A 13279-nucleotide genomic window follows, 5' to 3' on the forward strand; every position below is an offset into this window, starting at 1 on the left:
ACGAAAACTGTAAAATATAAAACTTTCTGTTACTCGCCTCTGTCTGGTGCAGCAATGATGATGCAGTGAATAGTGAATATTCTCTCTGACCAATCAGCAGTCTGTCTGTTTTCACGTTACATTTTAGTATCCCTCAGCTCGCTTGGAACCTCGAGGGAGGTGAGGTGATACAAAAAAAAGTACCTGGAAGCAGGTACAGGTGCAACATTTCTACAATGGAAAACCAAACAAAGGCGAGTCGAGCCAAAGGGCCTCCGCTCAGACTAGCTTGGTTTGAGGGCGTGCCTGACCCCGCTAGCCGCTTGGCAAGCTTTATGACGCGTTTTCATTGTGACGTCACAAGTAAAGGAAGTGAAGGGCTGGACTACAAACGAGCTGTTTTCAAGCGGTTCAGAGCAGAGCTTTCTGTGGGAGATGGGAACTCCCTTTGGGCTGGACTTTGGGCTTTTTCACTTTGCAAACCTGTTACATGCACAAAAAAGAGAAATAACTCAATAAAGGAGAGGGAAAAAGCCAAAAAGCACAATACCACCTCTTCAAACGGGTCATGAGACTTGGGACTTTATTGTGCTAAATGGGCATTTTGGTAGCTAGCACAAAATGTAAACTGTGATTTTTTTATTTTTTATTTTTTAAAGACTGTTTCAGATTTTATAATGGGTGGGAATGTGACAAACATTTCAGTAAAACTCTCTCAACTTGCTCTAACTTTCACAATTTTCACTCTTGTAACATCATTTTATGTATGACCATTAACTGAAGAAAGAAATGTTCCTTTTTGGTCTGGGTATCATTGGATAATCCATAATTTATTTGTAATTTAAAAATCGGAATCAAAAACCATTCAAAATCAGTCTGTTTTGGCGATTCCTTTTATCATTATTCCTTTTTGACCTGAAGAATGAAGAGGTCTACTTCAGTCAATTCATAATTTCGTTTGAAACAAAAAACGACAGACACATGGTCTATTTGTTTTTTGTTTCCACATGAAATAATGGTGTAGGTCTATATTATTTAGTATTTGAATATAAATAATAAAGTAATTATCTCTTATGTTCTGTGTGTGTAGCATGAAGGGACTATAAACTTTCGTTACAGCCTTGTGCTGTACTGATCCTTGACAGTTTTACTGTCAGTTAACCGGATAATGAATCAATGTGCTTAACCTTTGCGTGTTTAATTTATTTCTGAACCCTCTTTTGAGGGTCATCAAGAGGGAAAACATTGTCGACAGCAAAAATGTATTTATTAGAAAATATTTTTTTATGAAAACAGTCACTACACCTTTTTTACACACCAATGTCAACTTACTCATTAAGGTTAGTACTACTCGGCCTGTAAAAAACAATGTCTTCGTTGTCTCTGGAGGAGCTTTGTCCTACAAAAAAACTTTGTGTTGTCAAACTACCAAAAAAAGTTTGAGTTTAGACACTACAGAAAGCCTGCGTTACAAACTGGAGGTTAGGTATTTGAAAGGTGTGGCTGTATACCAGGCGGGGAGGGTCTAATGAGGATAAGCTATTGAGTTGCATTATGGGAAATGTGAGATCCAGTCTTGTTAGAGCTTTTCTTGATTCTGAGGCGTAAAAGTCAGGATATCTGCCTCTGCTGAGCCAGTATTGATGATTCTGTCTCTTGTAAGCCCTCCAACTTTATGGAAGTGCTGTACTAAATCACTGGAGTAGCTCGTAACATTCGCAGCTATTTGCTAGCCAAATAAATGTAGTAACTGTAAAGTCTGGAGATTGAGTATTTCTCTCCTTTCCCACCACATTCTAATCTCCCGGTGTGAACAGAATCTCTTTATTCCTCCTCTCTTCCTGCTCTCCTCTCTGTGCTGTCCTCTTCCTGTTCCAAGAGCGCTCTTGTGTGTAATTAATTATGATTGTGCAGGCTGGCAGCATACGGCTACTGTACTGATTAATTACCGGCAGTGGGAAGAGCTCTTTCTTTCCTCTGCGCTCTCCCTCTCCCCTTCCATTCCCTTGTCACTTTCCCTTTTTTCAGGTCTCATTATCTTTCCACTTCTTTTGTATAGGAGGCAGAACAGTTTAGGAACATCCCTGAGCATATGATTAATGTCTTCTCTATATTCTCTTTAGGCAGTACAGTATATAGCAGCTTTGCACAAAGGCATGATTAGCCTTTATGAGTGGGAGGTGGGGCTGCTGGGGGAAAAAAACCTCTATACATGTAGGCCTTTTGTACCTGATGTGCTGAAGTTTCTTGTCTCAAAATGATATTCAGGAATCAAAAAACTGAAAATCTGATTGGCTGAATGCCTGCCTATTTATGTGCCAGACAAAATGTGTAATTTGAAAAGAACGTTAAAATGAATAGCCACTGTCAACAAGATTTTACTGGATTAATTAAGTGGTTCACTGAAATCAAGCCCTGTTCTGTTTACCACACCACAGCACACTGGCAGTAAAGTGGCTCATAAGATTCCTTGGAGATGAGCTTTGAGAGGATACCTACTCAGAAAGAACTAATGGTACCCAGCTCTCTGGGGAGTCGGGAATAAACAGCAAAGAAACAAGAAAGCAAGGGTGATGGATGAAAGGAGGCAGTTGGAGACAGAGAAGGATGTATAATTGGAGGAATAATAAAGAATTGGTTTTCAGAGAAAGAGAAAGGGACAGAAGGAATATTGGTTTCCTGAGCCTGTCTGAAAAATGTCTTTTTGCTAAACAAAAAGCCCTCACTTTCTGCCGCTGTCAGCCCAGTTCTGTCACTTCCTCTTAATATAGTGTGATGAAGCCATGATGTCAGTAGCCAGATGGTGTACCTGCCAAGAGCTTTTCAGACCAACCAGTCTAACAACAGAGAGGACATCCACCACATGATACAACATTCCTGTAAATGTTCTGTCCCTGAGAGGCTGAAACCTCAGTGGAACCTGACTGTTCTGTGTGTTGTTATCATGGATTACTATTATTTTTGTGGTTTTCAGTGGAAGCTTTCACTCATATACTACAGTATAATAAAATTAATAAATTATAAACAATAATCTGTCAGGGCTTTTATATTTATTAATGTCAAAATTTGATGTGCAGAATAAAATAAATAAATGTACTGAGCACATTCATGCTTCCCACAAATCTTTTCCATTTTGGACACTCCATGAGCTTATCTCATACAAAACACACCAAACACAACTTCATAACTTTTACAAAACACTTTATTGAGTGACTTGTGTGAACATTTGTAGAGAAAATGTTTTCTGGTTTTCCTCTGATGTCCTCTTCCTCAGTGATTTACAGAGTTTCCTGATGAAGAGATAGCTTTACATGTTGCTAAAATAACGGCAAACTGCTGATGAAGTAGCTGCTGTTATTAAGTTAGCTCAGTTAGCTGTGCAGCCAGTGGCCATATTAGCTGACTCTGGCCGGACTGGGAGATCAGAGCACAGAGGAAGTGTTTACACCTCTACTGTAGCTCAGGAGCCAATCAACTCCCTCCCTAGCTTTTTGTTTTACAGGAATCAAACAGCACTCTGCTTCCTGTTTCATGAGAACTTTAAATAATTGTGTTGTATTTTCATAGCTGTGTTCATTGTAATAACGTTGTACTGACCAAGTTAATTGCTGAGACCTGGGAACATGGTGACATTCCTACAGTGAAGTCTGGGGAAAGTTTTCAAAAAACCCAATTAATCCTTGTCTGTCTGTAATCTTTTTGCCGATTTCATATGCTCACATCTCACCAGTTACTTTAGCGAGTACAGTTTTATCACAACACAGAAAAATGATGGACAGAACCAAACAGTAAGATGCAAGTTGTAATTAACTGGAATTATCTTGTTAATGTAAATCAATGGGCTATTAGATATTGAGAGAAAACTGTTTATATTTGATAGTCAAGGCACATAGGTGGACTTAAAAAAAGTGTCAATGCCTTTATTGGTTGGACTTTTTATTTACGCCCACTGGAGCAGAATTACACACCCCTGAGGTTTCCAGGAGGTAGCAGTAGGTACACCTGCCCAGTACATGGGATTCTCTACATGACCATGCTTTAGAGAGGATTAACAAATTGAATTTGTATTTTATAATGCTTTAAATTAGCATTTTTAGTGTTGGCAGCTTGTGTTGTTTTTCCCACTTTATATTGTGTTCCCACACAAGGAAGGCATTTACAAAAAAGGTGTGTGCTTGCACTGTATGTGATGCAGAAGACAAAAACTATTTTCTTTAGTCTGTTGCATTTGTGACAGAATAGCCCCTGAAGGCATGCTGCCCCGATATGCATGTAAGTTTGAATGGACTTTAATTTAAACAAATTTGCTATTACCAATAATAACCAATTAAAAGCCAATTAAGCTTATTCTGTAATTTAAATGTCCCTCGGCCTTTCCTATAGCACCACCCCAAAACAAACTTGAAAGCTTTAACTACTATTATTATACTACTATGCTACTATCAGTGTTGAATAGCCAAATTCTACACTTTCCTATTGTGGAATATAATATCTATTGCTAATCTAGGACCCCTCACGGCAAGTAAGAATGATTCTTCTTCCTCTTTGTAGCCAGTATTAAACATCTTTTAGATATTGATATTCGTAATCCTCAATCTCAGCATCAGCCCTCTAAAGCAATACAATCAATATTGTAGATTGATGCAATAGATGAAACCTGACAGAAAAGCTTCCCTCTCTGTCTTGTTTAATGCTAAGTCCCTCGAAGCAGATTGTGTGTGTGTGTGTTGTTAAGGTGAATAGTGGTTGTTTCCTGTCACCTAGCTAGCATCCTTTGTGAAACTACGTTATGATCAAGTAGCGGTAAGGCCCGGAACAAACCGAAGTTGTTATATTTATCTGACTACTGACTGTTTGTTCTGCTGGTTTCCAGGCAGTGGAGGAGCTGCTGGAGTCCTTGGAACTGGAAAAGAGCAGCTACCACATGGGGCTAAGCCGGGTGAGTCTTGCACATGCACACTTGTCAGCTCATTATAAGTCACAATGTAATGCTGTCATTTTTGAAATTGTAGCCAGGCCCTTTATTAACCTTAAAGGCCCAATGTGCAGGATTTAGGGGCATCTAGCGGTGAGGTTGAATCATGACAGCGCAACATGGTTGGACTCTGTGGAAGAGGACATGCTCCCACTGTAGCTATAAATCCCCATTCTAAGTTATTTATTTTCATTATACACATTCATTTCAAGTCAGATCCACACAAGTCAGAGTTTTCTTATGGGAAAAATTTGCATTATAGACTAAATTATGTCTTAAATTTCGCCCCCGTTTGTATACAAACAAAGATGGGTTATTAAAAATGAGCAATAGCTCTGGGTGTGATTTTAATATGTAGTAGTGCTTTATAAATACTGACCTTACAAGATGACTCTGAGGAGAGTAGGTGATTATACCAGTCGGGGACCTCTGGCAGCAGGGGGTGACTCCACTGATGGCAAAAATAAGTCCAATTGCATGAGACTTAAAGACAAAATGAACCTACTTCTCAGCTGATTTATTACCTCAATAAACACTTTCCTAATAGGTTTATGGTGTCACTCGCAAGATTCAAGTGGTCTTCAATCATTTTATAAATTATGGTCCTAGTTAAAATTAAAATAGACGATAAAGCAGGGTATGCTTTTGGGATCGACAAGTCTGTACCATGGTGACCTATGAATCAGACTAGAGGTGACTTGTATCTGCAGCTCTGTGTCCAGCGCTGTTGAAAAAGCTTATTAGGAGTCAGCTGTTTTAGTTTGAAGCCTGTTTTTTTTTGGAAGCTAAAATTATTATCATGGGTAATATCACAGTTAAAATGAATTATGGATTCACCTTGCTAACCAAGCTAGCTAGTGCCACCCTCTCGTCCAAATATGATCATGTCCAGTGTTTGGTTCCAAAAAACCCCAACAAGATGGCAACGGCCAAAATGTTAAACTCAAGGCTTCAAGATGGTTTTCCAGAAACCAACGGGTGACTTAATAGTGCCTATATTCGCTTCTTTTATAAAGTCTATGGGTCAAACATATAGCTGAAAATAGTTTTTTTTTTCTGGCTCTTGCTTAACAGAAGCGAGTCTTCCCAATCAAGGGGATGTCCCCATGATCGACTTTTTTTTTACATAATCTTGTGTGGTCAGACTTTATCTCCTTCGCCTTTAAAAATGGCTTTTGGGCCGACCGGGCAGAGTGGGATGTCGGCTAGTAGTGCAACTGGCAGTTCGGTATTGATTGTGTAGTTTAGGGAGTGTATAAAACACTGGCCTAATCTGATTTAGAAATCTAACCACGTTGTGGCTAAAAGAGACATCATTTTACAACACAGGGTTGTATAACAGGATAAGCTGTAGTTCCCTTTTTGCTACTCGCAAAAAAACAAACATACAAAAATTATACACACTAGATAGGTGGTCATAGAAACATATGGGGAAAACTGTGTTGGTTTTTCAGACCTGTTACCTAATAAATGTGCATCAAGTGTTTCTGCATGTTTATTTATTTATTTATATATTTAGACTATTTTCACTTGTCCCCCTTACCAGAAAAAGCTTGAATGGTGAGCCATATTTCTAAGATTGTGTATAATTTCTTAACTCTTGATGTTAAATTCAGGTTTAACCCTGGGTACATCGCCATGGTAACTTTTAGCTAAATGATTAACCTGCTCCGGAGCAGGCTATGTTTAATATATGTATAGTAGGAGGAGTTGGGTACCATGTTGTGCAGAGTTTTAATTCAGTCCTTTGTCGTCTTTGTTTTTATTTTATTATGTATGTGTATATATTTTTCACTAGGCCAGACAGGGGGGTGGAAATGGGGGTGGGGGGCACAAACATCAAAGAAACGGATACCACAGAGAAATGACTGCACCTGCAAGATGGACGGGTGGGTGGTTGGGGTGTGACAAGAGGAAACAACAGAGAAAATACACCAATTGCCAAAAGCACAGACACCTGCTGGAGGGGGGGCATCGCAACACTTCCATATGGGAGGGTCCCACATGGAAGTGTTGCGATGCTGCTGACTGATGAAGGCTGGATAGACTGAAACATTGAAATGATTGTGATAAATTGTAATATTATTCCAGCAGTAATTTATGTGGGAGATGTCACACAATCAGGTGTGCCACTATTTTTTTTTTAATCTTCACACATCCATTCTCACCTTCACTGCTCGAGGTGTGTTTTGGTTTTTAATCTTTTTCTTTTTATGCGAAGGAGCTGATCTGTGTGGCTTTCTGTAGCTGTGACCCTTGCCAAGCAGCAGTCAGACACTGCCAGACTCCAACTCTATGAGATAGAGAAAAAACAGCTAATCACAAGGAAAAAGACAGGCTGATGGTTTTGTTAATTAGATCTGTAAATGTCTGTGGAATAAAGAACAGTGTGCGCCTTAAGCTGTCAATTAGAGACATTTCTTGGCAGATATTGCAGGGAGTTTAACCTTGCCTTAGTGTTTGTGTGTGTCAGTCTATTCTTGGCCCGCTACTTTCCCCAAGTTTAGATAAAGTTTCAAATCAGAACTTTTTTGTTCTCTGGTGTTCATATTACTTATGTTGCTAAGGTCTCTTGTTACACATTATTTTTACTGGCAGACAAGACACACACTGGGCCACTTACTTAATCTAATCATACTGCGTACCTTGTGCAGTGTGGGAATAATTTTAAATAATGAATAAATGAGCTGCATTAAAGTGGAGAACATCCACTGTTTAAAACACTTGCTTTACATTACTCAGTACTTCAGTCACATCTTCTCGTAAGAACAGTTGTACAGTAGGTACCTGCTGTGTTGAGCTGGACGACTTTGTTTTAAAAAGGTGACGATATGAAAATGATTTTCTCAATAAGGTACATTGCTTGAAAGTGGGGTAACGATTTAGCTCACAGGATTAATGCTTTTCCAACCAGTTATATGGTGGACTTAGCTGTTGTGGATAAATGAGGTTACAAGTTTTTGGCTACTTAAAACTAATAAACAGAGAAAAATAAGCCCAAGCAAATAACCCATCCCATGGAAGAATGCTTTTCAGTGTGGTCCATACTGTAGATGTGATAATAAACACAGAGGCTTATTGTTGAAGCATCAGTAACAGAGGCTTTTCTTTGAATCAGTTAACGTCCAGTGGAATAAATAGCACAAAGTTAACCCTTTTTAAAATCCAGTTTAAATTTGCTGCAAACTAAAAAGAATACCACATAATCTTGTATACCTTAGTTTTGATGTAGGAATGATTATCAACCAAAATAAAAGTGCCACGCATGACGCAGAAAGTGTGGAGTGTGCAGGTGGCTGTATCTTCTCCAGGCTGGCAGATGACCCACCTCTCACTGCCAACTTGTATGTGGCTCTCTGCCTGATATCATAAAACCATCCCCACGTTGACAAATGAGACTCTAAGGAGCACAGCAGTTCATGTTAACCAGATGTGTTATCTCCTCCCAGGCCAGTTTGACATCTGCCCACAGCAGCATTTCCCAGCGAAAGAGAAATTATTCATGGTTGTTGAAGCCTTGTATACAGAGGGAAAAAATGTTGTTGTACTGTTTATAACTTAGCCGCTTGTTCTTTACAAACCACAATATATACAATAAAATACCTAGCTTTGTTATTAGGCCTTCATGTATTTGTTTGGTCGGATTTTGCTGTTCCTTCCTGAGGCCATCTGCTTGGAGAAACATTTAGTATGGAAAAGCCTTTTGTTTAAAAAACAGTTTAAGAGTTTTAAAACGAAAACAATCTCCGTCCACACCAGCATTTTAGCTGTGTTACAGAGTTGATCTTCGTCTACATTAAAACAACTGAAAACGCACATCTAGTGGCCGTTCACGAATGTCTTCTCCGCAGTTGCAGAAGATTTGGCGAAAGACGAAAGTAGGTACTACAGACAAACAACCACACCAGAGATTTTAGCATGGACCGACAAAGAGGTGGAACTGTTACTGAAAGTACAAATAGACTCTTGCAGAGGAAAACAGACTGGGAGTCGTCGCAAAGTGTTTTATTTGCACAGTACTAAATATTTTAATAAAGTACCAAAACTAACACACTGTCAGTAGCATCTTGTTTCTGCTTTGCATGACTGGTAACACCCAATCAGGAAGCCAAACATGAGCATCTGCATCATCGTTTTTAAAGTCCTGCGTTTTTAAAGGCCCCTGTTTTTCGCCTGTCTGCAGTAATATGCCACAACGGAGTTTTAAAACGAAAATGGGGTCAGCAGACTTCTCCGTTTTAGGTCTTCTGATTCGCCGTTTTAGTCTGGACAGGAGGTGCAAACGTAGCAAAAGGTCTGCATTTTAAAAAGAAAACATAGTAGTGTGGATGGAGCCTGAGATTCTGGGATAAATGACGTTAAGGCGTGACTTCATAACAGGCTGGTTCCTGCCCATTGGGTAGTTCAAAGGGGTCTATCATAAAAATGTAAATATCTGACAAAGTGTGGTCGAGGTGCAACAGTTACTTATTTCGAAACTTTTAATCTGTTAGCAGGCTTACTTATTTTGGAACATCGAAACATAGAAATGTGCCGTGTCGCTATGGCAGTGCCGTTTGATGAATCCAAGAAAGCATCGCAATTTGCCTGGAGGGGTACATCAAGGTATAAATCATGTCATTTCCTATTGCCAACAGGTGGCAAAAAATTCATTTCAAAATAGCTGACATCCAGTTAGGTTTAGGATATGGATCCAAGAGGCTTTTTTTAAATTTTAGAGATGATACATCTGCCTCCCAAATTACATACATTTACGTGAAATGTACGCCGGGGTCTGCCTCATTGAATTTTGTAGGGGGCACTATAAAAATAAATCTATGAAAACAATAGCCGTTTGTTAATACATTTTCTTCTAGAGCTCCTACTAACTCATGGTGTAGCTTGTTACTATTCAGAACATTTCTCATCCCAGCACACATTTACACACCATAGAGGAGCAGCAGACTCATGGTATATTACTTCACATTGCACTCTAATTGCATCACCATTGTAGTCAAGCAGGGTGAGAAAATTCCTACTAATCCTACATCTTATACACTGTACAGCAGGAGAAGTCATTAAAGCATATCCACACTAAAAGATGTTTGTTGAGCAGTATCAGTAGCCATTCATTTTGAAATGGTTGTGTGTACAAGAATGATTGTCCTAGGACAAGTCAGCAGAAAAGAAAACTGGATCCTCTGACAACTGTGCAATATCCAGCTTCACTGGAAATTCAGGCCAGATGAAAAGTAATTTTAACTTAAATCCCATGCTTCTAGTGACTGTAGAAAACTGCTGGACTCACTGACTTTCCAGCAGAGAGACAGAGATCTGACAGTAGCTGCTCCTGGCTGCATTTGAGGGTGGACTTGCTCTGCAGTTGTAATAAGGCCTCTGTTTTTGTATGGCTATTTGATTACCAACATCCACCCATCCATTATCTATACCTGCTAATCCTGGGCAGGGGCTGGAGCCTATCCCAACCACATTGGGCAAGAAGTGGGGTTCACCACCGTTTACACTCCAATTAAGCTAACCTTCATTGTGATTTTTGAGGAACAGACAGGACAGTGCTAACCACTGTATGACCGGGCTGACCCCATTTGATTGCCCTTAGTGCCTTAGAAACACCTAATATTTGGATGGACCGTCAAGGGACGCGTGGTTAAATGGACTGAGTAATGTCACTGTTGTATAAATGGTGAAGTTACAAGGGCTGCTTGACATCTCAACAACAACCTTACCTCCCAGCCATACTCCAAGCCATTCTTTCTCCTTTGCTCAGCCAATTTTGAAAATTAAAGTCAGAGTTAGAAACAGTCCCATCCAGTGAAAGACAAAGTGCCACTCCATCTCCACTTAATGAATGTAGTTCCACAAAGAGCTGCCAGCTTACTCAGGTCTGAGGAACAGAACAATGTCTGTTCCCAGACAAAAATTATCAAGAGGAAGTTGGAGGCATTATGATGTAGGCTTTTACAGGGGGCCCAGTGTCAGCACGTCATGACTCTTTACAGTCAAAAATGAAATTGTGCGCTCATTAGCATTCAGGAAGTAGCACTACTGCTGCCCAAATCATCAGCAAAGGAGATGAAAGACAGAAATCTAATCTAAGACGAATATTGATCATTCTTTGAGAATAGATGAGATAGTTTCTCTGGACTTGAAAGAAATTGACAAATAACATGGATGAATAACATGACCGCTGAGCAGGTCACTTTCGCCTCCATTTAGTGAAACCCCATAGGCTGTGACATCAGGCATTTTCAGTGGTGTAACTGGGAAACTGGGCTGCTTTTCACCATAGAAATTGATCATACGATTGTGATGTTTTTTGCCACTTCACTTTTTCCTTGCCTCTGTCGCCTAGTGCTTGCTCTTGGTGGGAACTGTTGGGTTTCTGTCAATAGCATCACAGAGTACGGTCTAGACCTGCTCCTTTATGAAAAGTGCTCTGAGATAACTGTTGTTGTGATTTGGTGCTATATAAATAAAATTGAATTGAACTGAACTTCAGTAATATCCGCTGCCTTCCATTCGACGCACTGCTCCGCTGCTCACCGTAGCAGCAAATGTTTTACTCATGACATGTAAGCAGTCAGATTGAGCGAGACTGGCTGTTAAAAATAAGGTGGATAGACAGAGAGAGGTGGCTACATCAGAGCCAGAGTATTCATTTTAAAATTAACTTAACCCTAACCCCTTTTTTGTTTTGCCGACCTGAAAAGGATCCGATCTGTGAGTCAAAACCACGGATCGATCCGAACCGTGAGTTTTGTGATCTGTTGCACCACTACAAAACACCCATTTCAGCCTGCATACCAATGGCATCTTGATGGCCCGTCCATCAGGAAACGCTGCTGTCTGATTTCGCAGCACTGATGCAAGTCAAAGCAGCAATTTTATTACAATTGCTGGCCCTTCCCTACTCAACTACTAGACATGTTTGATGTGACCCTTGTCAAATGGACCTTATGTGTTGCATTGAAGAATATACTGCATCTGTATTAAGTAGGAAAGAAATAGACAAAACGTGTTGCATATAAATACTGGATTGAGCATGGTATGCTTACTCAACTGATCAGGACAGGCCTAGTGTTGAATTAACATCAAAAATATGTTAATAAGTATTCAGAAGAGCTGATGATCCATCCATGGATAACACTATCAGTGTTTTTAGAAGAAATCAAACAAAATAGAAATACCCTAGTCAGGGATGAAACACTGCGATGCAGCGATGGGTACGTTTTTCCTTGGTGTTAGCTGCATGTGGCCAGTGACCTGCAAGAGAAAAGAATGACTTGGGTGATCATGGTAAATGTGTGGAAGATATAAAATGATTTAGAAAGTGATGTGAAGTGCAGAGTTTGGCGTGTTTCCATTTAGGCAGCTAGATCAGTGGCCATGTTTTTACAGGGTTGCTGTAGTTGATTGCTTCAGAAAGGTATACTCTACACTATCTTAAATCTGAAGTTTTTTTTATTTGTCACATACTCAACATCTCTCTACATTGTGCAGTGAAACACCCCCTCCAGTACTGTGCGTGACATAATGAAATAATCAAATATTCAAGGTACATTTATTCTACAACACTATGTACAATGACAACCCTTCATTACGAAGATAAATGCACATTTGAGAGTTCAGTAGTGCAAAGGCACTGGTCTGCAGAGATATGGAAAAAAGTGATATGGTCAGATGAGTCATACTTCACCATATTCTTTACAAGTGAATGCTTGACACCTACAGTGAAGGGATCCGGTGATTTTGTTATGCTGCCAGGAGCCCAAATATTCAACATATCAACATGGAGCTTAGGTGATAAAAATAATCACTCTTTCAAAACAGATAGGATTAAATCCATGAGTCCACTTGAAGTCCTGGCAAGTTTTACAAACAGTTGTCCAAGTTTTTGTTTACCTTAAAACTTTAAAAAACTACAAAATTAATAGCCGAGTCCCTGGCCTGGCCTGGTTTGACAAATAAACGCAGGTCTCCATTAAATGTACAAAACCTCTTAAACACCGCGTGGTCGCCCGCTTTAGCTGCTTCTAAGCTGCTTAGATCGTTCATACAAACATTAATGTTTAATGGTATCAACGTGTCAGAATGGACATGCTACACATCCTTTTACACAATTCAATCGTTCATTTAAAGGAAACAACGAGCCAAAGTCTAATTCTTATAGATATGAGTCTGAATGTGTCGTTCCTTGATTATTTATATTGCTTCGGTCTGTAAGGGTCCACCGATCAAAAGAATCAAACCAGCTTTTCATGAAAATTAATCCAAGGTTTAAATCACTTTGTCTGCTAACTTCTGCCACACTTCTCTCAGCCTGCA

At 39.6% G+C, this 13279-nt stretch overlaps 1 protein-coding gene across 1 annotated transcript in view; it reads left to right on the forward strand.

Annotated features, from left to right (window-relative positions):
* LOC123986237 (unconventional myosin-XVIIIa-like) overlaps positions 1-13279 on the forward strand; it is a 161135-nt gene that overhangs the window by 77201 nt on the left and 70655 nt on the right. Inside the window, 2 exon segments of the mRNA XM_046074387.1 lie at positions 1217-1241; positions 4853-4918. Of these exon segments, the coding sequence (XP_045930343.1) occupies positions 1217-1241; positions 4853-4918 (91 nt within the window).

The sequence above is a fragment of the Micropterus dolomieu genome, linkage group LG17, assembly GCF_021292245.1.
Source record: "Micropterus dolomieu isolate WLL.071019.BEF.003 ecotype Adirondacks linkage group LG17, ASM2129224v1, whole genome shotgun sequence".
Taxonomy (NCBI): domain Eukaryota; kingdom Metazoa; phylum Chordata; class Actinopteri; order Centrarchiformes; family Centrarchidae; genus Micropterus; species Micropterus dolomieu.